Genomic DNA, 27,626 nt, shown 5'->3' with positions numbered 1-27,626 from the left:
GCAGGAGGTGTGGTCTCTCGCTGCTCTCCTAGCGGAGCCTGGGGCACAAGGGGGGCGGGGTCAGTGTAGTTCGCTTCGGCTGCTGCTGCCGACGAGGGGGCTCCGGCCCGAGCGCCCAGCGGTTCCCGGGACGGGACTGCGGCGGCCCTGCCCGGGGGTCGGGAGCCGCCCCCACCTTCGGGCTGAACCGCCTGAGCCGGGACGTGCCCTCTAGGGTGGCGGCAGAGCCCCCACGCCCCGCTTCTCCCTATGGGAAGCTCCCCGGCTCTGCAGCCGCGGGGGCCGAGCCCTGCGCGCTGATTGCAACCCCCTGCGCTGATTGCTGCCGGGGACGCGGGGGCTGCCCGGGCTCCAGCGAGAGCAAAGCTCCGCAGCCCTCCTCACCTGCCGGCTCTCGCCCCGGCGCTGCCATGGTGAGGGGAGGCCGGGGCCCCTTCGCCGAGAGCAGCATCTGCCCGGGGAGGCGAGACGCGTGGCGGCTCTAAGGGCGAGAGCTGACACAGCCGCGGACGCCCGCGGGCTGGTGGTGACATCCATAGGCTGGGCCCGCACTTTATTTTTCCTCGGGAACTGTTGTCGTTACTTCTACACAAGGCGAAGCTGGTGAAGGTTTGGGCGGCCTGGAGCCGTTCAGAGAGCGAGGGAGGATGGAGGAGAGAGAGGGAGAGGGAGAGGTGAGGTGGGATGGGCTGTGCAGTAGGGATGCCAGCACCAGAGACGCTGCCTTGGAAAACATCCGGCAAGCTGTTTTGCGGAGAACAGCACAAATTTCTCCTGTAAAGGAGGATCCTCCTCCAGAGTCATCGGAAGGACGCTTGACTTCTGCTACAGCTCTGGACAGATTGAATGAGATGCTGGCTCGCCTGCTCATGCTTTCCAAGAGATGCCCCTTTAGAGACGTGAGAGAGAAGAGTGAGTCTATCCTAAAAAACGTTCAGGTAAGAGTCAGTGCCCGTTTCAGCAAACACCCTTCCGACTTCTTATCTCTAAAGCATCTTAGAATTCCTCACACTTGTAACTGGCGTTATCATGATGCAGAAAATAACATAAGGGAGTAGTGCATCTTCACTTGTAAAAACAGGAAAGCTTTGGTGTTTGACTCTCTAGACTATGTTGTGATGTTCAGTCTGTTAATAGAATGACTGCTAAATTCTTAATAGTATTTTGCAGCTGATAATCTTAACTTGAGACATAACCAAAATACTGGCGAAGTTTAGTTGTATCAAATGAGTATGTAACACTGATAAAGCAGTAATCTCCCCATGTGAAAATGTAACGTTCTTAGTAGAAGTGCAAAAAGAAAAGGAGTACTTGTGGCACCTTAGAGACTAACCAATTTATTTGAGCATAAGCTTTTGTGAGCTACAGCTCACTTCATCGAAAGCTTATGCTCAAATAAATTGGTTAGTCTCTAAGGTGCCACAAGTACTCCTTTTCTTTTTGCAAATACAGACTAACACGGCTGTTACTCTGAAACCTGTCATTAGTAGAAGTGCTGTCTCTTGGGCATAATCATGTCCTTTTGCAAATGAATTCCTGTGCAAACTTTCACAATGAAAAGTGGGTTTATTGTTGGGACACAAGTACCTCCAGGACTCAATATATGCCTGAATTGTTGTTTTAATGTATTTGTCAGATGTTACCAGGGCTGTGATTATGCCAGTCTTATTAATACAAAATCAAGAATGATTCACATGTTTGCCAACTAAAAATAAACGAGATTAGTATGGGAAAACCTCAGATTTAAGATTGTTAGAATATATCAAGATCTTTAAAAACATGCTTTCTCCTCTGAAGCTTATTCTCTAACTGTAACCTTGATTAGTAAGGTCAGTCTGTTAGAAGTGAAAATACAAATCCCAAACCCAATAGAAATAATCTTAATTGTTGGTGGCAGATAAATTTACAAAGACTCAAGGGTTTGATCCTGGGAAAAATGAAACTAAACCTCTATCATGAAAGTTAAGGTCTTGCAGTATCTAGTGGGATTGAGCTCTAAAACTGATATGTTAATAATAGAAACTTTCATAGTTTCTTTGTTTTGACTCTTCTGAAACCTTCACAAATGGCTAGTAAATATTGTTGTTATCCTTCCACCAAAGGATATCGCAGCACATTAGAAACACTACCTTTATGCAATAGTTATTCCCTTTTTACAGATGAAGAAATTGAGGCACAAATATATAGGTGGCATGAACTAGGCCACAAAGGAAATCTGTGGCAGAGCTTGACCTAGATCTCCTGGCTCTCAGTGTTGTGATTTTTCTCCTTTCTCTCATTGCATTCATAGACTTTTATTAATTTAGTTGCAAAATAAAATACAATTTCAAAAACATTTTTCTATGTTATCTTCAGCTCGTTCTTGTTTTGTTTTTTTGTTACAGTTTGAACTAAGTACAAAGGGAATCTTGGTTTACATTTTTCAAGGGTGTGTAATTATCTGACCAGGTGATCTTTTGCATACAGACTAACTCATGCTGATATGGATATCAAAGCAACATTTTGGCAATAAAAATTCAAAATGATAAATCCAAGATGGTGCATGATGAATCACTTTCAGATATCCTCATATTAACACTTATTTTTTAAATGATAAACTCAATGAGATCCAAAGATGAAAGATTGAAATATTGTTAAGTATTTTTCCCCAGTAAAGAAATTCAGATCAGGAATAAGGCCCGACCTTTTAACACTGAGGGTAATTAACCATTGAAAGAAGCCAGACTAACTGCCTTTCTGGAAGATCTGTTCTACTGAAACCCAAATTATTGGGCACAATACAGGGATGACTGGGTGAAGTTAGACTAGGTGATCTAATGGTCCTTTCTGGCCTTAAAAGTTATGGAACTATGAAAGTTTCTGACGTGTTTGAAAATTGAAAACTTGTTGGGGGATTTTGCTGTGGGCCTTTAAAAAGCCAAGAAACTATCTGGCAGAATGTTATCAGTTCGCTAACAGTTTGGACGTAATAGATCCATATCCAGAAGTCACATGACTGTATATAAGCTATTGTGATTAAAAAAAATAGGTAATGGATGATAAAGCTAAGGGCTACAAGATAGCAGACTGCTTGCTCCTAAAGAGAGAGGCTACAATAAAGATCTCATAGCAAACTTAAAAGAAAGTATTCTTCTTTTGTTCACTTCTTTGTTCTCATTTATTCTACAAGTGTTTTTCTTTTCAATGTTTTGGTAATTACCTTTGAAGCCTGGTGTTCTGATTCATTTTTTATGCCTATAAATCAATGCATAATTTTGTTAGATTTCAGCAAATGTTTGACCTTTTTGGTCTTTTTCTGCTTGATTATTACTGTCTCTAATCTTTGAAGCAGTAATTTGGGGAAGTGAGGTGGAAAATCTAAGTAGTTTGTCAGCCCCTTAAAGAAGCCACTAATATTTTAGAGGAGAGTCTTGGGGAGATGCTCTTTATTTTCATCTAAAACAAAAAATTGAATTTCGTGGCAGTACCTGTAGATTTTAATGAAACTTCAGAGCAAAGGCCACTAAATGGCCTTTGTTGGCCAATAGTGATGTGTGGGAGGCCACAACAGCCTCCCTGAATGAACCATAATGAGTTTCACATCAAAATTGTATAATACTCATAGGAAAACATTGCCCTCGTAGCTGTTATAGAACAGTATTGCTGGGAGATCAGGACTGGATTATTTCTTCCATTTTGTAGACTGGTTTGCTGGCTGTGAAACTAAGGAAAACATTATATACCCATCATCAAACACCATTTTGGCCCAAGTCCCCATTCGGCTACATTCTGCAATGAAGATAAAAAGAGATGCTTTATGAAACATTCAGTTTACCTGTGAAACATGCTATTTTTAGATTAACAAAGGGGTAAATAGCTCAGTGACATTAAAAGTGGCTTGACATTTAACTGTTCTTAATTTCCCTATTCAATTCCAGTGATATAGTACTGCACAATATGGAAGTCCTTCTTTATAAAGAATTGCTTTCAAATACAAATGAATTCAGAGTTATTTAAAACTTTTCTCTTTTACTTCATTAATGTTCTCGTCTGTGACAAAGTGTTAATGAAGTTACTATGTTTAATTTAAATTCCTACTAATTAGTTTTACATGTTAATTTGCAGCATCTTAATTTTTATCTTGTATGTTGCAGAAGACGTGTTGTAATGTGAGAACGTACTTAATCAGACAGTTCCGCCTATTTTGCTTAGTTCAACAATCTGAATACTCAGTAGAAGAAAGAAGCCCTTTTTTTGACACACAAACTTACTTAATTCGAGTGCTTGTTCTTGCTGAGAATTGACATGTCACCTGGAAAATACTAGCAAACTGAATCACTTTTCTTTCTGCTTTGAAACTGACTAGTCAGAAGCCAGATATAGTGTAGAAAGTAACAGAAAGGAAATGATTTCAACCCAGCTGGAATACTCCTATTAAAACATAGCTGTTTAAATAAAAATATTAGAGGAACAACATGATCTTGAATTACGTTTGCATCTGAATGTTTTACATACTATCATTACAAGAAACACCCAAGATTAATATATCTGAAAGAAACTTAGTTTTTTCAGTGTTACTTTGTGCATTTGTAGTTCTTTGCATATAGTCAATTGCACTGTATTGTTTGTGATTATTTGTACTGCTCTATGAACTGTTTTGGAGGGAGCTCACATGCATGGTTTCCCCTTGTATTTACAAGTAATTTAGCAACAGACCTGATGTTTTTTGAGTTTGGGGCCAGGAGGATATCTTTTCTTTCTGGACCCCTGCATAGGAGATCTAGGCAAGCCTTTGCTTCTGTTCTCAGCCCACTGAGTGGGGCAGCCTAGTGGAGTGGGAAGATAAGGGAGACTTCTGTATAGTTCATGATAACAGGAAACTGATAACGGGGGTGGGTGGGTGTTGAAGAGACACCTCATGGTTTCCCCAGGCCCCTGCATGGAGCCAGAAAATGGGGAGGAGTATGTTCAATAGAGTCCTTTCTCTCCCCAACCGCTGCATGGGAAGCTCCCTTACTCCTGGACCCATGCATGGGTCTGGGAGTATCTGGCTGCAGCTGGAGTAGGTGCCCAGCCCTTTCCCTCTTCCACAGCACCTGGGATAGATAGCTTGCAGAAGCAAGCCCCCCAGTTTGGCTCAACAGACTTGGGTGGTGGGCCTGGTGATAGTGCTCTAAAAATAAATGTGTAGACAGTGCTTTGAAGTTGCAGCTTCGGCTCTGAAACCTGTCCCCCCTCAGTAGGTTTCAGAGGCTGAGCTTCGAGCCTGAGCCACAACTTCAAAGTGCTGTTTTTCATACTGAGTTTTAGAGTGCTAGCCCAGAGTGTCTCGACCTTGGCTGGGAGGCTTGTTTCCGTGGGCTGTGTTGACTTAAGGTATGTCTGTGGTTCTCATCCAGGGGTACCTGTACTCCTGGGTATATGCAGAGGTCTTCCAGGGGTACATCAACTCATTGAAATATTTGTCTTATTTTATGACACGCTACATAAAAAGCAATAGCAAAGTCAGTACAAACTAAAATTTTGTACAGTGACTTCTTTATACTGGCAAAGAGTCCTGTGGCACCCTATAGACTAACAGACGTATTGGAGCATAAGCTTTCGTGGGTGAATACCCACTTCGTCAGATGCATGTAGTAGAAATTTTCAGAGGCAGGTATAAATATACAAGCAAGAATCAGGCTAGGGATAACGAGGTTAGTTCAGTCAGGGAGGATGAGGCCCTCTTCTAGCAGTTGAGGTGTGAACACCAAGGGAGGAGAAACTGCTTTTTTAGTTGGCTAGCGATTCACAGTCTTTGTTTAATCCTGAGCTGATGGTGTCAAATTTGCAAATGAACTGAAGCTCAGCGGTTTCTCTTTGAAGTCTGGTCCTGAAGTTTTTTTTGCTGCAGGATGGCTACCTTTACATCTGCTATTGTGTGTCCAGGGAGGCTGAAGTGTTCTCCTACAGGTTTTTGTATATTGCCATTCCTAATACCTGATTTGTGTCCATCTATCCTTTTCCATAGGGACTGTCCAGTTTGGCCAATGTAGATAGCAGAGGGGCATTGCTGGCATATATTACATTGGTGAATGAACCGGTGATGGTGTGGCTGATCTGGTTAGGTCCTGTGATGGTGTCACTGGTATAGATATGTGGGCAGAGTTGGCATGAAGGTTTGTTGCATGGATTGGTTCCTAAGTTGGAGTTATTATGGTGCGGTGTGTAGTTGCTGGTGAGAATATGCTTCAGGTTGGCAGGTTGTCTGTGGGCAAGGACTGGCCTGCCTCCCAAGGCCTGTGAAAGTGAGGGATTGTTGTCCAGGATGGGTTGTAGATCACTGATGATGCATTGGAGTGGTTTGAGCTGAGGATTGTATGTGATGGCCAGTGGAGTTCTGTTGGTTTCTTTCTTGGGCTTGTCTCGCAGCAGGAAGCTTCTGGGTACAAGTCTAGCTCTGTTGATCTTTTTCCTTATTTCCTCGTGTGGGTATCATAGTTTTGAGAATGCTTGGTGAAGAACTTGTAGGTGTTGGCCTCTGTCTGAAGGATTGGAGCAAATGCTGTTGTACCTCGGCGCTTGGCTGTAGACAATGGATCGTGTGGTGTTTCCGGGATGGAATCTGGAGGCATGAAGGTAGGCATAGCAGTCGGTGGGTTTTTGGTATAGGTTGGTGTTAAAGTGACTGTCACTTATTTGCACCGTGGTGTCTAGGAAGTGGACCTCCCGTGTAGATTGGTCCAGGCTGAGGTTGATGGTGGGGTTGAAGCTATTGAAATTGTGGTGGACTTCTTCCAGGGTTTCCTTCCCGTGGGTCTAGACGATGAAGATGTCATCAATGTATCGTAGGTAGAGAAGGGGCATGAATGGACAAGAGCTGAGAAAGCATTGTTCCAGGTCAGCCATAAAAATGTTGTGGGGCTGTCAAGGTTCCTTCCCCACTCTGAACTCTAGGGTACAGATGTGGGGACCTGCATGAAAGACCCCCCCGCCCCCAAGCTGCTTCTTACCAGCTTAGGTTAAAAACTTCCTCAAGGTATAAACTTTGCCTTGTCCTTGAACCCTATGCTGCCACCACCAAGCGTGTTAAATAAAGAACAGGGAAAGAGCCCACTTGGAGACATCCTCCCCCCCCCCCCCCAAATATCCCCCCAAACCCTACACCCCCTTTCCTGGGGAAGGCTTGATAAAAATTTTCACCAATTTGCATAGGTGAACATAGACCCAAACCCTTGGATCTTAAGAACAATGAAAAGCAATCAGGTTCTTAAAAGAAGAATTTTAATTAAAGAAAAAAATAAAAGGACCACCTCTTTAAAATTAGGATGGTAAATACCTTACAGGGTAATCAGATTCAAAACATAGAGAATCCCTCTAGGCAAAACCTTAAGTTACAAAAAGACACACAAACAGGAATCTACATTCCATTCAGCACAGCTTATTTACCAGTCATTTAAACAAAAGGAAATCTAACGCATTTCTAGCTAGACTGATTACTTACTAACTTAACAGAAGTTCTGAAGAGCATTCCTGAGCTGGTCCTGGCAGAAGCATCAGACAGCCCCTTGGTTCCCCCCACCTCCAGCTTTGAAAGTAACTTGTCTCCTCATTGGTCATTTTGGTCAGGTGCCAGCGAGGTTATCCTAGCTTCTTAACCCTTTACAGATGAAAGAGTTTTGCCTCTAGCCAGGAGGGATTTTATGGTTCTGTATACAGAAAGGTGGTTACCCTTCCCTTTATATTTATGACAGGGGCCATGCAGGTGCCCATAGCAGTGCCACTGGTCTGGAGGTATATATTGTCACCAAATTTGAAATAATTGTGTGTGAGGATAAAGTCACAGAGCTCAGTAACCAGTTGTGCGGTGGCATCATCAGGGATACTGTTCCTGACAGCTTGTATTCCATCTGTGTGTGGGATGTTTGTGTAGAGAATCTCTACATCCATGGTGGCTAGGATGGTGTTTTCTGGAAGATCACCAATGCATTGTAGTTTTCTCAGGAAATAAGTGGTGTCACGGAGATAGCTGGGGGTGCTGGTGGCGTAGGATCTGAGTAGACTGTCCACATACCCGGACAGTCCTTCAGTGAGAGTGCCAATGCCTGAGAGGATGGGGCGTCCAGGATTTCCAGGTTTGTGGATCTTGGGTAGTAGATAGAGCCCCGACCGGGGTTATTCTAAGGGTATGTTGATTTGTTCCTGTGTTAGTGTAGGGAGTGTCCTGAGTAGATGGTGCAGTTTCTTAGTGTATTCCTCAATGGGACCTGAGGAAAGTGGCCTGTAGAATTTGGTAGTGGAGAGTTGACTTAGCCTCCTTTTGGTAGTCAGACCTGTTCATGACGACAACAGCACCTCCTTTATCAGCCTCTTTGATTATAATGTCTGGGTTGTTTCTGAGGCTAGAGATGGCATTGCGTTCTGCACAACTTAGGTTATGAGGCAACACTAACACAGGAAGAAATCAACATAGAATAACCCCGGTCGGGGCTCTAAGGGTATGTTGATTTCTTCCTGTGTTAGGCTGATAAAGGAGGTGCTGTTGTCGTCATGAACAGGTCTGACTACCAAAAGGAGGCTAAGTCAACTCTCCACTACCAAATTCTACAGGCCGCTTTCCTCAGGTCCCATTGAGGAATACACTAAGAAACTGCACCATCTACTCAGGACACTCCCTACACTAACACAGGAACAAATCAACATACCCTTAGAGCCCCGACCAGGGTTATTCTATCTACTACCCAAGATCCACAAACCTGGAAATCCTGGACGCCCCATCCTCTCAGGCATTGACACTCTTACTGAAGGATGTTACCTCTCAGGTTCTATTGAACATCAGAAAAAGAAGTGTTCACCTTACCTGTTGCTAGATTTCTCCTGTGGTGCCAAGGTAAACAGTTGTCATTCTCATTTACTTTGAGCAGTTCAGATGTGCTGGCCACTCATTGCACCATGTAAGCTTGGCTTACAGGGGGTAAATAACATTCCTGGACTGGGTCTTTGGTTGTCAAGGCAGTGTCACCCAGAGAATATGGTGCTAGAACAGGATTCAGGAGACCTTGGTTCTATTCCAAACTCTTTCAGTGGCTTACTGTATAACCTTAGACAAACCACTCTGCCTCAATTTCCCCTATGCAAGATAAGGGTAATGATGCTTTCCCTTGTTAAACACTGAGCTTTAATGAAAAGTGGTAGATAAAAGATAAGTGTTGTTGCTGGACAACAGGATTTTCCTTTAGAGTATTTCAGTATATTATTTGGGTAGTTTAAATTGACCCTACTACTTGCATGATATTTAATGCTTAATTTGTAATGAAAGAGGTGCCTGGGCTCAAGCAATTTTTTTACTTTCATTATTAGTGTGGCAAGCCCAGAGGTGCTGGGGCTATGTACTGCCAAGCCAAGAAGTGCCGGGGCTCAGCCATGGCACAAATTAAGCACTGATTGTACTGTAAAATATTTTCATGTTTCCGTATGATGCTTGCAGTCATTCAGTAATAGTGGAAGCTTCCCTCAGATTAAATTAATAATCTATTCAGGAAGGATTTGTTTACATATCCTCTTTTTCTAGGATAAAAAACAAACCCACCTGGTAAATGCTAATCTCTTTACAGATCAAACATGTAAAAATCCAGCACAACTTCTGTTCACTTAGTACTTCACTGTTTAGTAAATGAACATATGTATTTTGATTTTTTTTCTGCATTCTCTTCTGCCAAACCACTTTGAATGTATTTTCTGTGTCTTCCCAATCATTCAAAGTGGCCAGGGAAGGGAATTAGTTGCCTGCTATTGGAGCCTCTCCTAAAAAGTCCTGTTGCCATTCCATCCATATGCTAATGCTGAAAATACTTGCAGCAATATTTGCTTTGTTGGGTGCTCTTCATGCTTATCAGTACTGAAAGGAGTATTGAAGACAAGATATGACTTGCCTAAACGAGATCTCCTGTTTCTGAGGCTGGCAGAGACTACAAGTATTATCTGGTAGTGATCTTAATCTTCCTGGTGGAGAGAAGCTTCTAAACCTCTTTACCAACATCAGTCTGCTTCGTGAGATAGGTAAAGTTTCTCGTTTACTAGATGAAGCAAATTAATTAGCATCAAGGGGGTCATAAAGGTCTCTTGTATTATGCTTGTGTATGGAGTGTTTGCTTGCATAAGAGAAGTATGTCAGGCATGTGTCTTACTTTGGAGAGTTTTCCTTAGGACTTGTCTACACAGGGAGATTTTTGTGAAGTGTCTTGGGTTTGTTTTTAATAAAAAATTGCCACTGTGTACACAATACCATCCCATCCTGTAAATTATATTGCCAGTTATTGCAAATTGTATAATCTACTTTGGAAGTGGATTAAGTTAATTGTGGAATGAATTAGTGCAGAGTAAAGTTTTGTGGCTGCATTTTATTTCACCATGACTTGATATTCTTCAAGTGATTGCTCATGTCTATTCCACAATAGGTATGCATGCTCGCCACGTGCACTGGTGCTGGAAGTTTTTTCCCCTAGCAGTACCCATGGGGGGGAGTCCACCAGCGACTCCTGGAGTGCCACCTCCCTGGTGCGGTATAAGGGGAGCTGCATGCTCCCCCCCACCCTCAGTTCCTTCTTGCCGCCAGTGAAGGTACGTTGGAACTACTCTGCTTCAGTTTTGCTGTAGCTTGTCCCCAGAACTGCTTCTTCGTTCAATGTTTGGTACCTGTAGTTAGTTAGCTGTTTAGTTAGTTCAGTTAGTTAGAGCGCCTGGACCGGGGCATGCCCCGCGCCCCAGGTTTTAAGTTGCGCAGCACTTGTGGCGATCTCTGCCAAGGAGTGACCTGCACGGAGACTGTCTGTGCTGTTTGGGAGAAGCCCATACCAGTGATCGTTGCAAGATTTGCAAGTCATTTAAGCCTCGGACCAAGAGAGAAAGGGACATTAGGCTCCGGGCCATTCTGATGGAGTTGGTGCTGATCCCGACTCCAGTGCGCCACTGCGAGTTGGCACTGCTGTGTCGGTGCATGCCGACCCTCCGGCGCCATCGACCCGTCAGCACCGCTCCCTGTTCACGGGGCACACCAAGAAGGCTAGAAAGACACCACCTTCACAGTGGCACCGAAGTAAACCTGGGACAGAGGCTAGACTCATGTGGGGCAGTCCTCAATCCCCATGGGCCTCTAGGCCTCCGACTCAAGTTGAGCAGAGTAGCCCGACTCATTCGGCGCAGGCCTCCCTGAATGTCTGGGTGCTCTCCACACTGGAGGCCCTGCAGGTGGCCCAGGATGTTATGTCCATGCTGGTACCAGGAGCACCGCTAATGTCGGCTCCATGCTCCAGAGGCAAGCCACTGCTGGGATCACCACAGTCGCCCCCGGCTCAGTACCGGTCTCGGTCAAGGGAAAGTTCCCGACGCTGTTTGCCGCCCCGCGACCATTCAGGGCAAAGTCCACGTGGATCACCCTCGACTCCCACCAGACTGTCTGGTTGGGTTCTATCTGACCAAGACTCTCAGCAGCGCTCCACCTCGAGGAGCGAATATCGAAAGGACTGAGGCAGATTTTGCCAAATCTGGGGTTATCGCAGCCGGTCATGACATGGATGTTGACACCATTCCTGTTCGGAATCCCGCTCCATGACTCCACCAAGACATCACCTCTGCAGCCCCGGGCATCCATCGCTGTAGTCTCGCCATCGTGGGTCCGCCCGTTGGAGCCAATTGCAGAGCAGCTGTTACCGATGGTACCGGACCTCCACGTCGGGGTTGTGGTCCCGTGGTCGGCATCGCTCCTGGCACCACCGCTCCTCCCGGTCCGGGGATGGTGGCAGGTCGTACGTCAGCCCAGCCTCCAGTCATAGTCATCCATCGATGGGCCAGGCCGAACAGCCGGCTCCGCCAGTGTCACAGGAGGTGCAGTGGCACCGGGCACCGTGGCCAGCCCAATGATACCAGTGGGCGTTGTGGCTCCCGACGAAGCCCCTGGTGGGGGCTCGCTCGGTGGCTGGAGCCTCAGAAGGACCATCAGCCTCCCTCTCCAGACCTCTGAGGAAGGAGTCGGTGGGACGTACATCCTTGGCACCAGGCCTGGAGACCAACCAGGTGGTGCACCCTCCAGTGCCAGCAGACACCCAGAGTACCGCACCGGACTCCTTGCCCTCCCCAGATGAGGCGATTACAGCCCCACCCCCCTCCATCCTGTGGGAGGACGGGTACTTCCACATTCATATATTTGAGGGGCACAGATGCTTCCTTTGTTTTGTGGTGGTGCAGAATCACTACCAATTTATGGTCCTCCCGTTTGGCCTGTCCACTGCCCCCAGGGTATTTACAAAATGTATGTCGGTGGTAGTGGCCTACCTCAGGTGCCGGGGGGTCCAGATCTTTCCCTGTCCGAACGATTGGCTGGTCAAGGGCAGCTCCCGGTTGCAGGTGAGGGATCACGTGATGCTCCTCCTGTCCACATGCACCGCTTTGGGCCTGTTAGTAAACAACACCAAGTCCACGTTAGTCTCGGTTCAACGCATAGAGTTTATCAGGGCGCTCCTGGATGCCTCGTCGGCCAGAGCCTCCCTCCCACTGGACAGGTTCAAGACCCTGAAGGGGCTCATCAACACGGTCACCAGGTTTCTGGTGGCAACAGCCCAAGCATGCCTCCAGTTCTTGGGACACACGTCGGTGTGCACGTACGTCGTCCATCACGCCAGACTTGGACTGAGACCCCTCCAGCTCTGATTGGCCTCAGAGTTCTCCCAGGTCAGGGACAGGTTGGACAAAGTCCTCACCGTACCTGACTCGGTGATTGCCTGCCTACGGTGGTGGTCTGCCCCAAGCAACATGCTCCAAGGAGTCCAGTTCAGGGACAGGGCCCCATCACTGGAACTGGTGTCCAATGTGTCGGACCTGGGTTAGGGGGTTCAGACCCAAGGTCTGTGGTCGGCTCAGGATCTGACCCTACACAACATCAAGGAACTGGCATGCATGGCCTTCCGCTTGCACCTGGAGGACAGGGTGGTCAGGGTCCTCACGGACAACACGGCCTTGATCTTCTATATCAACAGGCAAGGCGGGGCCTGATCCTCTGCTGCCAAGCCCTCAGGCTGTGGGATTTCTGTATAGCCCACAACATCTGCCTAAAGGCCTTCCATCTACCGGGTGCCCGGAACGTGTGGGTGGATCGCTTGAGCAGGGACTTCTCCTCTCAACACGAGTGGTCTCTCCACCCGGAAGTGGCTGACAGGCTTTTCTGAGCATGGGGGACTCCCCAGGTGGACCTGTTTGTTGTGACTTGGCAGAATCGGCACTGTCCCTGGTTCTGCCCCGGAGGGACTGAGACAGGGCGGTATCTCTGATGCCTGCCTCCTGTCCTGGTCAGGCCAGTTTTTCTGTGCCATTCCCCCTGATCAGCAAGGTCCTGGAGAAAGTAAAGACTGACAAGGCTCGGGTCCTCCTGGTTGCATGGCCCAGGCAACATTGGTACGGGACCCTCGCAGGCCCGGCGGTTGCTCCGCTGTGGCAGTTGCCATTCCTCCTAGACCTGCTCTCCCAGGACTGGGGCCGCCTCCTCCACCTTACAGCATGGCTGCTCAGTGGTTAAGTAGGGAGGAAAGGACGTGCTCAGAAGGGGTTCAATGCGTCCTCCTAGAAAGCAGACGGCCCTCCACGTGCCAAGCCTACTTGGCAAAGTGGTCCTGGTTCTCTGGATCAGCGGGGTGTTTCCCCGGTGGCCGCCCCGATCCAGCTTAACTTGGACTACCTTCTCCACCTTTAGAGCCTGGCGCCCTTGTCGGTCAAGGTGCACCTGGCGGCCATATCAGCCTTCCATCCGCCGGAGCAGGGTCACACGTGTTCTCCCATGCTATGGCTGGCCAGTTCCTCAAGGGGCTGGACCGTCTTTTTGTGTATGCTAGGCCCCTGGTCCCACAGTGGGACCTGAACCTGGTGTTGGCCCATCTGACGGGGGGGCCCCCGTTTGAGCCACTAACCATGTGCTCCTCGTCCCACCTCTCGTGGAAGGTGGCCTTCCTGATCATGATCACATCGGCCAGGTGGGTCTCAGAGCTCAGGGCCCTGACCTCTGAGCCTCCATACATGGTTTTTCAAAAGGACAAGTTCCAGCGCTGCCCACACCCTGCATTCCTCCCGAAGGTGGTCTCCACCTATCACGTGGGTCAGGACATTCTTCTTCTGGTCCTCTGCCCCAAGCCCCATGCATCCAGTGAGGAGTGCCATCTTCACATGCTCGATGTGCGATGGTCTCTGGCTTTCCACCTCGAGCAGACCAAGCCATTCAGAAAGTCCTTGCAACTGTTCATCGACTTGGCTGAGTGCATGAGAGGTCCGTCGATCTCCACTCAGCAGCTCTCCGACCGGATCACTTTGTGCATCCGTACCTGTTATGATCTGGCGGGTATCCCACCGCCACTGATTGTGAAAGCACACTCTACTCGAGTGAAAGCCTCATCAGCTGCTGCCTTGGCCCATGTCCCCATCCAGGACATTTGTAAGGCTTGGTTTTCAGTTCACACGTTCACCTTGTACTATGCGATCATCTCCCAAACCAGGGATGATGCCAGGTTCGGCAGGGCTGTACTCCGTCCCGAGAATTTGAACTCCTACCCACCTCCCACAGATATAGCTTGGAATCACCTATTGTGGAATACCCATGAGCAATCACTTGAAGAAAAGACAGTTACCTTTTCCGTAACTAGTGTTCTTTGAGATGTGTTGCTCCTGTCTATTCCACTTCCCGCCCTCCTTCCCCTCTGTCGGAGTTGTCTGGCAAGAAGGAACTGAGGGTAGGGGGAGAGCGCAGCTCCCCTTATACCACACCACGGAGGTGCCACTCCAGGGGTTGCTGGGGCGCTCTCCTCCTCCCCCCCTCTCCCCCCAGGGTACTGCTAGGGGAAAAACTTCCGGCACCGGTGTACGTGGTGAGCATGCACACCTATTGTGGAATAGACATGGGCAACACATCTCGAACACCAGTTACAGAAAAGGTAACTGTCTTTTTCCAACTACTGTCCCACCCAGCATCTTTTCATGCCTGGACTCTCTTGCCTGTTTCCTTGTGTGCTCTCTACTGTTCTGGGGTCACCTCGACAGGATGTCACCTCCTCTATTTAAATGCTTGTTTGCAGCCAAGATCATCTCCATATGTGATTGCAAACTCCTGATGTTGCATATGACCTCATATTACACTGTTAGAGTAGCCATGCTGTATGCAGATGTACTGGATTTTCTCAGCATTTGGGGAAAGAGATGGTCCAGCTTGCCTTAATCAATGACAGCCATCATAATAAGCATACATATGCCCTTACAGCTTAGCAAATGCCTGTGAATGGCTACCTCTGGAACAGTGTCAATACTACACCAAAGCAAGGAGCTCTGTCAGGCTTACAAAAATAAAACACAATAACAGGATCTCTAGCAACACTCAAACTACCTGTCCCTACTTCAAGGAGTTGGAGAGCATATTTCCTGGGAGGTCATAATTGAAGCTGTTTCTTGAGGACAGCACCGAAGGTAGTGAGGCTGTGGACCCTAAGGTCATCCACAACTTTGAGAAAGAGGAGGAGAACTCCCCTGAAAGCCAGGATCTCTTCTCCCACACAGGAGCCTGAGGGAGACTGAGGCTATGTCTACACTATCGCGGTAAGTTGACCTATGCTCTGCAACTCCAGCTATGTACCTTCGACCCTGCGGTAACTTGACCTACACCGTGGTGGGTCAATGGGAGAAACTCTCCCATCTACTTACCTTACTCCTTTTCTCCTCGGGGGTAGACCAGAGAGCGAGACGGGTCGACCAGAGGACGATCTGCTGTCGATTTGGCAGGTCTTCACTAGACTTGCTAAATCGACCTCCAGTGGATCAATCTCAGAGTATCGAACCCGGCTGTAGTGTAGATCCCTGAGAGGATCATGCAGTCCCCACAAGCCAGATGGCCACCTAGCCTGATAGTCCTATGAAGCAGAGCTCTGCAAATAAGTATTAAGTACTGTATTAAATTGACATTTAATACTTAAATACTAAACAAATGTAGAGGTGGTCTGAATGAACTATCTTCTGGGTGACCAATGGGTGCTGCCATCCAGGGCAGATATGTCCTAGGACCCTTTCCATCCTCTCACTCCTCCACATGTGCTCAAAATGATATCCATGCCAGGGAAGTTCAGAAATCTGTCTCTGAGCCACCCTTATATTAAATCTTATTTCAGGAAGCTGGTCTTGGCTCAGGACATTTCTAGGGGGCTACAAATGAAAACTACAGAATCTTATGTTAGGGCTGGAAAGGCCCTCCTCCAAAGCCAGCTCCTGCCCCTGTTAGTGTTGAGTACATCACTAAATGCTTTTGGTACCTTAGCACAGTGTTTCTCAACTTCTCAAGGTTCATGGACCCTTATTTGAAGTAGAATTTTCCTGACACTTTTATAGTAAACATAAGGTTAGGAGTAAAAAATGTGTCCATGACACCAATGCAAGCTTATATAATTTTGTTTCAACAGGTTGACAGAGAATACTTGACCTTGCAGGATAAGGATGTGCAAGGAGCAAGATTTTCTTTACTTTATATTGTAATATTTTCAACACTTGTGGTGCTGCTGGTATCACCCACACTGACTGATAACCTTTCATGACTTTTACTTGGGGTCATGACCCACCACTTGAGAAACACTGCTCCAGCAGCAGAGAGTCCTGTGGCACCTTATAGAGCAGGGGTCGGCAGCCTTTCAGAAGTGGTGTGCCAAGTCTTCATTCACTTAAATTTAAGGTTTTGCATGCCAATACTACATTTTAACGTTTTTTAGAAGGTCTCTCTCTATAAGTCTATATATTATATAACTAAACTATTGTTGTATGTAAAGTAAACAAGGTTTTCAAAATGTTTAAGAAGCTTCATTTAAAATTAAATTAAAATGCTGATCTTACGCCACCAGCCCTCTCAGCCCGCTGCCAGCCTGGGGTTCCGTTCACCTAGGCCGGCAGCAGGTTGAGCTGGGCCTGCGGCCAGGACCCTGGCTGGCAAGGGGCTGGCAGCCAGAACCCCAGACCGGCAGCCGGCTGAGCAGGGCTGGTGGCCGGGATCCCAGACTGGCAGTGGACTGAGTGGCTCAGCCCACTGCCGGTCTGGGGTTCTGGCTGCCAGCAGCGGGCTGAGCGGGGCTGGTCTGGGATCCCGGCCCTGCCCACACAGAGTGGGTACCTACCTTCTCCCTGGTTCTAGCCCATTCTCTTCCTCTCTCTCTCTGCACTGAGCTGAGGGTGGGAGTGCACTGAGCACAGGGCTGGGGGTGAAGGAGCAGGCTGGGAGTTGGGGTGTAGGGTCTGGCCAGGAGCTAGAATGAGGGAGGGGGCTCAGGGTTGAGGTTTGTGTGGAGTGCTTACCTGGGCAGCTCCCATTTGGTGCGAGGGGTGCAGGTGGAAATGTAGGGGTGGGGAGGGTGCAGGAGCTCCCTTTTGGTGCGAGGGGTGGGGGTGGGAATGTGGGGGTTGCAAGAGTCAGGACATGGGGTGTGAGGGGGGCTGGGTATGTGTGTGGGGTGCAGGAGTCAGGGCATGGGGTGTGGGGGGGTGCAGGGGTCAGGGCAGGAGGCTGGGTGTATGTGAGAGGGTTCAGGGTAAAGAGCGTTGGGGGTGTGGGCTGGAGTTGTGGGGGGTGCTCCCAGCCCTTTGCCCGGAGAGGCTCACGCAGCAGGCTGGAGGGGATATGCCCTGATTCCACCCCATGGCCCCGTCCCTGTCTCTTCTCCGCCTTCTCCCCGGAGCAGCGAGCACGCTGCGGCTCCTCTTCTCCCCCTCCCTTGCAAGGGCCATCAGCTGATCGGGAGTCAGGGAGGGAGAGGAGGAGGCACAGGAATGCAGCAGGCTAGGGGAAGAGGCGGGGGAGGGGGGAACTTGTCTGCTCTGCAGCAGCAGCCGGGACGGGGAGGGCGCAGAGAAAAGCGGGCCAGGCGGGCAGGATTTTTAATGGCAGACTGCTGCCTGCCGGGGTCCCAGTGTGGGTTCGGCAGCAGGCTGAGCGGGGCCGGTGGCTGGCACTTGGCAGGCAGCAGCATGCCATTAAAAATTGGCTCGCATGCCGTCTTTGGCACGCATGCCATAGGTTGCCAACCCCTGTTATAGACTAACAGACGTATTGCAGCATAAGCTTTTGTGGGTGAATACCACTGAATTGGGTATTCACCCATGAAAGCTTATGCTCCAATATGTCTGTTAGTCTATAAGGTGCTGTTGGATCATATTAAAGAAGTTCTGTATTAAAATCACAAATGAGTTTGATTCCCCATAGTTTAAATTCCAGGGTATTACTAATTAAGAGGTCTCCTGGTTTTTGGTACTGTTTCTCTCCCTCTGTGTGAAACTTGCAAGCTGCTAATTGCGTTAGTGCGTTCTAAGACAGTCGGTTCTCAAAGCAATTCACACAGAGACTCAAAACAATACTCTGTAACAACAGAAACAGCACCCAGAGACTCCCCGCCCTTTTGTTGTATTAACAATTGTGATTAAAATAGAGCTAGAGGATGTATGTGGATGGATGCTTGGTGTGGATAATAACTGAATGATCAGGGAGTGCCAGCCTAAGAATCCAGTGTCCATTGGTTGAAGAAGGCGTCAAGTGGAAATAACCAGAGGACCCCCAGAGGGCAGACTGGAATCCACCCAACAGCCTCAAGAATGGGAAAACCAAAGAACAAGATAACATCTAGCAGCACGGAGCCGTCAAGAATGTGCTATCTGCTGATTGATTCAGCAACAGCATGATGAAGCAATTCCCATAGACTGGCATAGGAAGAAATTCCTATAAAAATAGACTCTAAAAAGTGAGAACTTTGGGGGTCTGATTCTGCAAACCAACTTCCAGGAGCATCAGATGAGCATCTGACAAGGCCCTGCTCCCTCATCATGTCCAGGCCACCTGGCCAGTGGCTTGGCATGAGCAACTCTAAGGCTGGTAACTATGATGATAACCTTGCAGAACCTGTGTGTGTGTATGAATGAATGAATGAATGAATGAATGTGAGAATAAATGAGATTGAATGGAATGTTATAGCTATAACTAACTGCTTACTAGGATTCTTTCTGTATTCACAATAAATGTGGTATTTTGCCTTTTTCCCTTTAATAAGATCCTGCTGGTTTTTAATTTATTGGTACAACAGTGCCACAGGACTCTGATGCTTTTACAGATCCCGACTAACACGGCTACCTGTCTGATACTGCTCTAGCAGCTTCTCTTGTCAAGTTATTCTAATGTAGAATTGATTTCATCATTAGGATGACTGAATGGTGCAAAGATATGCTTGCCTTTATTCAAAGAAATTCCATACACTCTTTACAAAACATTGTAAATTAAACAGTGGAACCTGTTGTAATACTGCTTCTGTGGGAAATCCTTCCAAAATTTTCTGTGCCAGCATCCTAGCATATTTTTCTAGGAAGTGGCCATTGCTAACTATCCTGTTTTGTTTTGATTAGTAGCTCTGAGCATGAAGGGTAGCTAGAGCTAGAAAACTGTTCTTCTGCGATTTTGATCAGTCTAGAGCTGCTCATAGTTGTATCCAAAAAGTGGAGGAGGGAGCAAGCATCTGCTGGTGGTTTTGTTTTTGTTTAGCTGTATACAAACATCTGAGAACAGGAAGCATAAACCTTTCCTCATGTTACTGATCTGATTGTTCAGCTACCTAGCTCAACTGCAGACAATGTGGATTAGTAGACTTAATTATAAGAAATCCTAATTTATAAGTGTTATCTGAGCTTCGAGATAAAATGTAGACCTTTACGAGCTAATGTTTAAGAGGTCTGTAGACTCAAAAATACAGAGCTCTGGTCATGTTCTCCCTGCAGGATGCTGACTTGGATGGCTGTTTGGATCACAGCACTGGACCTGTGTACTTTTGGCTTGCTGAGCCTGAGTAGAGTCCAGGCACTGCCTCTGATTTAGCATCTCAGAGTGTGCCTACAGGTACAGATTGTCTGTCTGTTTAGCCTCCCCAGCTGGAGAGCTGAAACTTCACTTTTTAGGCTCTGAGATTAGTGCTGGCTCCCTCAGGCTCTCCACTAGCTTTATTACACCAGAGCTCCAACCTTGTGGGCACTCTGGTTTGAAGCTTACCCCCTTCAAAGCTTACCCCTGATACCTGAAGCAAATAGATTTTGCATAGGATTTCTAACACAATCAGTCTTAGCTTTAGGCAGCACTAGAGCAAAATAAGAAATGCCTGAATGCAGTTCCCTACCTCAGTTGTCTCACCACTCTAGAGTGTTCTTTGGGATTAAATCAGTTTTCTGAGGAGTCCGGAATCCTTCCCTTTCTCTCTCCGTCATACATGTGATTTCTTCTTGGGAACATGGAGTCAGTCTGACTCTTGCAGTCAGTGTCCTGTGGTCTGGCAGTTAAAAAGATTCCCCATCAATCCAGTAACCTGCTCCTTTGTTTCAGAGTAACAGCTGTGTTAGTCTGTATTCGCAAAAAGAAAAGGAGTACTTGTGGCACCTTAGAGACTAACCAATTTATTTGAGCATAAGCTTTCGTGAGCTACAGCTGCATCCGATGAAGTGATCTGTAGCTCACGAATGCTTATGCTCAAATAAATTGGTTAGTCTCTAAGGTGCCACAAGTACTCCTTTTCTTTCTGCTCCTTTGTGTTTCTCTGAGTCCCTCTCCAACTTCCGAGAAGTCTGTGTCAAACCTCCAGGCTCTGTTCTTCTGGGGAAGTTCTGTTTCTTCTCCTCTAGAAATCTGGATAGAACTGGTTTTCCTAGGCGTCAGCCATCCCATTGTTCTGTTTGAGCTTGTCCTATTTCACAGAATCCTAGAAATGCAGAGCTGGAAGGGACATTGAAAGGTCATCAAGTCCAGCCCCCTGTGCTGTGGCAGGGCCAAGTAAACCTAGATCATTCCTGACAGGTGTTTGTCCAACATGTTATTAAAACTTCCAGTGATGGGGATTCCACAAGCTATTGGAAGCCTATTCCAGAGTTTAACTACCCTTATAGTTAAAAGGTTTTCCTACTATCTAACTTGAGTTTAAGCCCATTATTTCTTGTCCTACCTTCTGTGAACCTAGAAAACAATTGATCATTGTCCCCTTCATAACACCCCTTATTGGCTGATAGCCCTTAACTACTGTCTCATTCAAAGACATCAGGGTGTCATTTCACCTGTCTCCTTAGCACAAGTAGTATGAGGGAAAGAACACAATACAGATAATCATAAGAGCGTAAACAGAGTTCATAATCTCAAACAGAATTAATTTATACAGAGACTGATTCACCATCCTATTTGAAATGCTCAAACCCTGAATCTTCAGTATCGGGAATGACTGCATCCAGGTGTCTAAACTACAGAGACTATATTGGCATAGCCATGTAGTGTAGATGTAGACTATGCAGACAGAAGGAGGTGTTCTGTAGGTGTAGGACCATAAATTCCCCAAATAAAGGCTATATCTGCACTTAACCTGCTACAGTGGCATAGCTGCAGTAGCACTTCAGTGTAGACACTTCCTACACTGATGGCAGGGGTTCTCCTATTTGCTGTAGTTAGTTCATCTCCCAGAGAGACCGTGGATAGGTTGAGAAAAGAATTATTCCATTGATTTAGTACTGCCTACACGAGAGGGCATTAGATCAGCATTGCTACGTCTTAGGGATGTAACTATGCAGATGTAATTTTTTAGTGTAGACCAGCCTGAAGGTAGCTGTATTGATGTTGATATTGAGCTCTCTTCTGTTGATATAACTGTCTACATGGGGATTGTCAGCATAGTTATGTCTGTTGGTGTGTAGGTTTTTTTTCACATCCTTGACAGACACAGCTATGCTGATGCTACTTTTCAGTGTATACCAGGCCTCAAATAAAAAGAGTAAAGGTCATTTTGCCATTCTGATTCCTAACTTTCTGCTAAAATGCTGCTTTAACCTGTGTAGTATTAAGATCTGAATCCTTGTCAGTAAATCAGTATTTAGCTAACAAGTCAGTGTTCACCTTTAACATCTTAGTTCTAAAATGGAGTGGCTCAACAAAAAACCTTGCCTCCAAAACTCTGTAAAAGTCCTTGAGAGGTGAACTTAACACCAGTAGGTGTTTGGATCATTTGCATCACCCTTTCCCTTTCAAAGAGGCGCAGTCAATCACTCATCATATACAAAGTATTAAATACAAATCCACAGACTCCCAGTTTAAATATAAAAAGGTTCATCTTCATGAATGATGGACCAAAAATAGATGGAAAATTAAATCAACTTTTCACACAACTGCCAAACAAATATCTTTTTCTTTTAGCTCCTGGCTTTTTCAGTCTATTAGGGTTGCCTCCATCCCTCTGAAATAAGTCTACTGGAAGAATACTGATTCTGGTTTCATAGCTTAGAGATGACCACTGTGGGATAGCAAAATAGTGGAGGAGGTCAGAATATTTTTTTCCTGTACATACTAAATGTCCTAAACTTTTTTTAAAAAAAATATGGTGTTATATTACATGTGTTCCAGTAAGTTGTTCACAGCTAAAGAAGGTTTCAGAGTGGTAGCCGTGTTAGTCTATATCAGCAAAAACAACGAGGAGTCCTTGTGGCACCTTAAAGACTAACCCATTTATTTGGGCATAAGCTTTCATGGGCTAAAACCCACTTCATCAGATGCATGGAGTGAAAAATACAGTACATGAAAAGATGGGAGTTGCCTTACCAAATGGGGGGTTAGTGCTAATGAGGCCAATGCAATCAAGGTGGACGTCACCCATTTCCAACAGTTGACAAGAAGGTGTGAGTTTCAGTAGAGGGAAAATTACTTTTTGTAGTGACCCATCCATTCCCAATCTTTATTCCCAATCTAATTTGATGGTGTCCAGTTTGCAAATTAATTCCATTTCTGCAGTTTCTCATCAAAGTCTGTTTTTTTTAAAGTTGTTTTTGTTGAAGAATTGCCACTTTTAAGTCTGTTTAAGTGTCCAGGGAGATTTAAGTGTTCTCCTACTGGTTTTTGAATGTTACATTCTTGATGTCTGATTTGTGTCCATATATTCTTTTGCGCAGAGACTGTCGGGTTTGGCCAATGTACATGGCAGAGATGCATTGCTGGCACATGATGGCATATGTCACACTGTGGTGAACGAGCCCCTGATGGTGTGGCTGATGTGGTTAGGTCCTTTGATGGTGTCCCTTGAATAGATATGTGGACAGAGATGAAAACAAGGTTTGTTGCAGGGTTTGGTTCCTGGGTTAGTGTTTTTTGTTGTGTGGTGTGTAGTTGCTGGTGAGTATTTGCTTCAGGTTGGAAGGCTGTCTGTAAGCGAGGACTGGCCTGTCTCCCAAAGTCTGAGAGAGAGGGATCGTCTTTCAGGATAGGTTGTAGATCCTTGATGCGCTGGAGAGGTTTTAGTTGGGGGCTGCAGGTGACGGCTAGTGGCGTTCAGTTACTTTCTTGGGCCTGTCCTATAGTAGGTGACTTCTGGGTACCCTTCTGGCTCTGTCAATCTGTTTCTTCACTTCCCCAGGTGGGTATTGTAGTTTTAAGAATGCTTGACAGATCCTTGATGGATTCTTGATGCGCTGGAGAGGTTTTAGTTGGTTTCTTCTTTTGCTAACCCTCAGTGGATCAGAGGGTAATGGCCTGTAGAATATGGGGTCAGAGTTGCGATGGTCACATAAACGCCACCCTATTCCAGAAACCTACTGATCACGTGCCTCCAGCTTTCATCCAGACCACATCACGCAATCCATTGTCTACAGCCAAGCTCTAAGATACAACCGCATTTGCTCCAGTCCCGCAGACAGACAAACACATACAGGATCTCTATCAAACGTTCTTAAAACTACAATACCCACCCACCTGGTGATACCATCATTGCTCTACAGTGTTAGGTTGAAAAAAGTAGCATAGTTAATTGAGGCGCAAAATGAGGACAGACACAAGAAAAGCAGCTGGCCAAAACTCTTATTAAACTTAAACAGAGGGGAGGGGTGCTACCTGCCGGTCACCCATTCTTATCCTATAATTCAGGGTAGGTTCTCCTGAGCCTACTGCTCTGGACGTAACTTACTCTGAGTCCTATCCCCTTGCTCCCACCGATGAGGGGGAAAGAGGGTGCAGAAGTTTGGGCCCTGACCTTGGCAAGGACCACAGGACACACTGTCTCCAGTCCTGTCTCTTGTGGATCCGAAGTGTAAATTTCAGTGTTGTGTGTTGGAGCCTGGGTGTTATCCACTAACAAGCTGGGCTGATGCTCTGTTCTTAAAATAGGTTTTTGATCCCCTATGTCAATGGTTCTCAACCAAGGGTATTTGTACCCCTAGGGGTACGCAGAGGTCTTCCGGGGCGGTATGTCAACTCATCTAGATATTTACCTACTTTTACAACAGGCTACACAAAAAGCACTAGCAAAGTCAGTACAAATTAAAATTTCATATAGACGATGACTTGTTTATACTGCTCTATATACTATACACTGAAATGTAAGTACAATATTTATAGTCCAATTGATTTATTTTATAATTATACGGTAAAAATAAGAAAGGAAGTAATTTTAAAGTAGTAGTGTGCTGGGACACTTTTTTTGGTCTGATTTTTTTGTAAGCAAGTAGTTTTTAAGTGAGGTGAAACCTGGGGTACGCAAGACAAATCAGGCTCCTGAAAGAGGTGCAGTAGTCTGGAAAGGTTGAGATCCACTGCCCTATACATCTATTTTAATACTTTATAACTTAACATAACTATTTTTGTTTAAAAATCCATACTATGATACAAGCATTGTGCTTTGTAGCAGGACTTTCTAAATTATATGATCATTTTAAATCATACATACTGCAGACTGACTGGAAACCATAATTGTTTTCTTCACTTCCTTTTGGATTTCGGGAGTTAGCAGTAGGATGTTCTCAGCTGCATGTCCTTCCCCTATAGGTCCTTCTCCTGTTTGTGGGTCTCTCTCTCTCTGTGATCCTGAGTCTGAGTATCAAACATCATGCTGGAAAAAATTCTTCATTGAACTTCCCGCTGTTCAATGAAGAATAGAACTTTTTCATTCTGTTCATTCTATTATTGAACAGAATGAAAAAGTTCAATGTTTTATGTAACGAGGCCCAGTTGATAAACAAGAGTCTCCCAGACTATTGAATGTTAATTTACCTGTCTGCGTAGGTTTCCGATATAAAATCAAGCATTGTAGATGCCAAAACCAATGGGAGCTGCAATCGCATGTAAGTCAACAGAAAAAGTCTGGGGGCTGAGGGAAATGTGAAATCAGCATGGGGAGACATTGGAAACTGAAACTGGGGTGGGGAGGGCAGGGGTTGTCTTATTTCTGGTCTTTCTAGTTTAAAAAAAAAGAGAGAGAGAGACAAACACACTTTGTTCATCACTGAGGCAGCAAAAAGAGCTTTTTGTATCCCTGAAAACTGGATCCTGGTTCTGCAATTGATGATGCTGTGAGGTTGCTTTAGGTGGAATCTTTTCTGAGACCGATTTTAGCTGGTTAAAGTTTGGTATAGTTTCTTAGTGTGGGAATACTTCTATTTTTATTTTTAACCATATCTTTTCCATTATCCTTACTCAGTATCATTTATGTCAGGGGTTCTCAAACTGGGGGTTGGGACCCCTTGGGGGTCGCAAGGTTATTAAATTGCGGGTCGTGATCTGTCAGCCTCCACCCCAAGCCCCGTTTTGCCTCCACCCCAAGCCTCACTTTGCCTCCAGCATTTATAATGGTGTTAAATGTATAAAACAGTGTGCTTAATTTATAAGGGGGGGTCACACTCAGAGGCTTGCTATGTGAAAGGGATCACCAGTACAAAAGTTTGAGAACCACTGACTTAAATCTCTTTTTTTTTTTTTTTTTTTTTTTTTTTATAAACTTCTGTTTTATCATAAGTAGATTAAGCAGAGTGTGAACGCTTATTTGGATCAAACAAGTTGATGTCTACACTGTGAATCTGGTAATTTTCCTGTGAGTGTCCAGTGACAAGAGTTGGTAACTGCGGGGGAATGCTGAGAATTAGGGTGCACCAAGTGTTACCTGCAAGACAAAATAAAAGGGCTGTCAGAATCCTGAGAAGTGTGTCAGGGAGCTGCCATCCAGGTTAGCCCCAGCAAATCTTTCTCACTGAAGCAGGGGGGTTACATGGTAACCTGCAGTTTTGGGCATGCTGAGAAAGTGTCACACCCTGATCCTGTAAATACTTAAATGTGCTTAACTTTGAGCAGTCCCATTGATTTGGGAATACTCGCAGTACTAACAATAAGCACATAAGTGTCTAGGATTGGGGTCTTAGGTATTATCCATGTGCACTCATGGCGTTGCAAAATTAAAACCCTGTTTGTAGCCAACTTCTAGTATATGTATGAGATGGAGAACTTTATGCTAAAATAAAAATACTTCAGAAGGATGGAATGACTGCTAAGGTAGTATACTTGAGGGGGAGACTTCATATCTTGTCACTTGTCTGTTTTTTACTTTCAGTTTATTTCAGTTCTCAAACTTGATTGCACCGCGACCTTATTACAACAAAAATTACTACATGGCCCTGGGAGGGGATGGAGCCAGAGCTGGAGTCCTGCTGCCCCTGGCTGAAGTCCACAGGCTTTGGCTTCAGCTTCAGCCCCAGGCCCCAGCAAGTCTAACGCTGGCCCTGACAACGGCATTAATGGGGTTGTGACCAGCATTGGGGTCCCAACCCACAGTTTGAAAACTACTGGTTTATTTGATTAATTTCAAATTTCATTAGCTTTATAATACAGCTCAACGTAAACATAATTAAACAGCTATTCTTTGTGCTATTTATAGCTACAGTTGTATAGTATTTTCACTGACTTTGCTATACCCCTCTTATGATGGCATCGTGATATTGTTTATATCCCATTTAAAGTATCTCTTATTTAGGGGTTCTCAAACTGGGGGTTGGGACCCCTCAGGGGGTGATGAAGTTATTATATGGGGGGTCAGCCTCCACCCCAAGCCCCGTTTTGCCTCCAGCATTTATAGTGGTGTTAAATATATAAAAAAGTGTGCTTAATCTATAAGGGGGGGGTTGCACTCAGAGGCTTGCTATGTAAAAGGGGTCACCAGTAAAAAAGTTTGAGCCACTGCTCTTATTGGTGATACCATCTCATTACGTTTTCTCCTGAGAGTCTTAAGATGTAGATGTATCTGGGTTTTTTGTCTGAAACTTGAAACTGAAGAGGGGGTTGCACTTTTAATCTTGGGAGTGCGGTAAGAGAAGGATGAGATTTCAGTCTACTTGGTGGAAATGAGGAGGGAGCCTGTGATCCCAGATGCACCAGAGATATGAAGGGGTGATGGGATTTCAACTCTAACCATAGCTTGGGAGCTGCATGTTTGTTTCCATTCTAATTTCCCATCACCAACTTTATGAAACACTCACCTTTTGGCTGACACAAATGTAGCTATTGGAGCATGAACTTGATTATTTTCTTATTTTCTGGCTCACATAAAACTAGATGTTTTTTTAAATTTTTTTGCTGAGTTTCAGTTGCAAAAATATTCATAATTCATATTGATATATACGTAAGAAAAAACCCTGCTTGTCTTTTACTTGTTTGAGCAAACTGATCTCGAAGTTTCTTAGCACCATGGAGGATTCCATGTAATTATTTGATTCATTCACTATACAGCTGCAATTAAAATTTAACTTTTTGTTTTGAACAACATTCTATATTAGAATTCCTGAGTGCTAATGTTAAA

At 45.7% G+C, this 27,626-nt stretch overlaps 1 protein-coding gene across 9 annotated transcripts in view; it reads left to right on the top strand.

Moving 5' to 3' along the window:
* The first annotated feature begins 52 nt into the window (after positions 1 to 52).
* SESN1 (sestrin 1) overlaps positions 53 to 27,626 on the top strand; it is a 137,683-nt gene continuing 110,109 nt past the window's right edge. For 2 of the 9 annotated variants that reach the window (XM_073336961.1, XM_073336959.1), the window contains exon 1: positions 64 to 938. In XM_073336961.1, the coding sequence (XP_073193062.1) occupies positions 648 to 938 (291 nt within the window). In that variant the 5' untranslated portion in view covers positions 64 to 647. Of the gene's footprint in view, positions 939 to 25,532; positions 25,539 to 27,626 lie in introns of those variants that run through there. The other 7 variants (XM_073336962.1, XM_073336960.1, XM_073336970.1 and 4 more) reach the window with 6 other exon arrangements.

The sequence above is a fragment of the Lepidochelys kempii genome, chromosome 3 (assembly GCF_965140265.1).
Source record: "Lepidochelys kempii isolate rLepKem1 chromosome 3, rLepKem1.hap2, whole genome shotgun sequence".
NCBI classification, from domain to species: Eukaryota; Metazoa; Chordata; order Testudines; family Cheloniidae; genus Lepidochelys; species Lepidochelys kempii.
The sequence above is the reverse complement of the archived record's forward strand: the minus strand, read 5'-3'. Positions and strand labels throughout refer to the sequence as shown.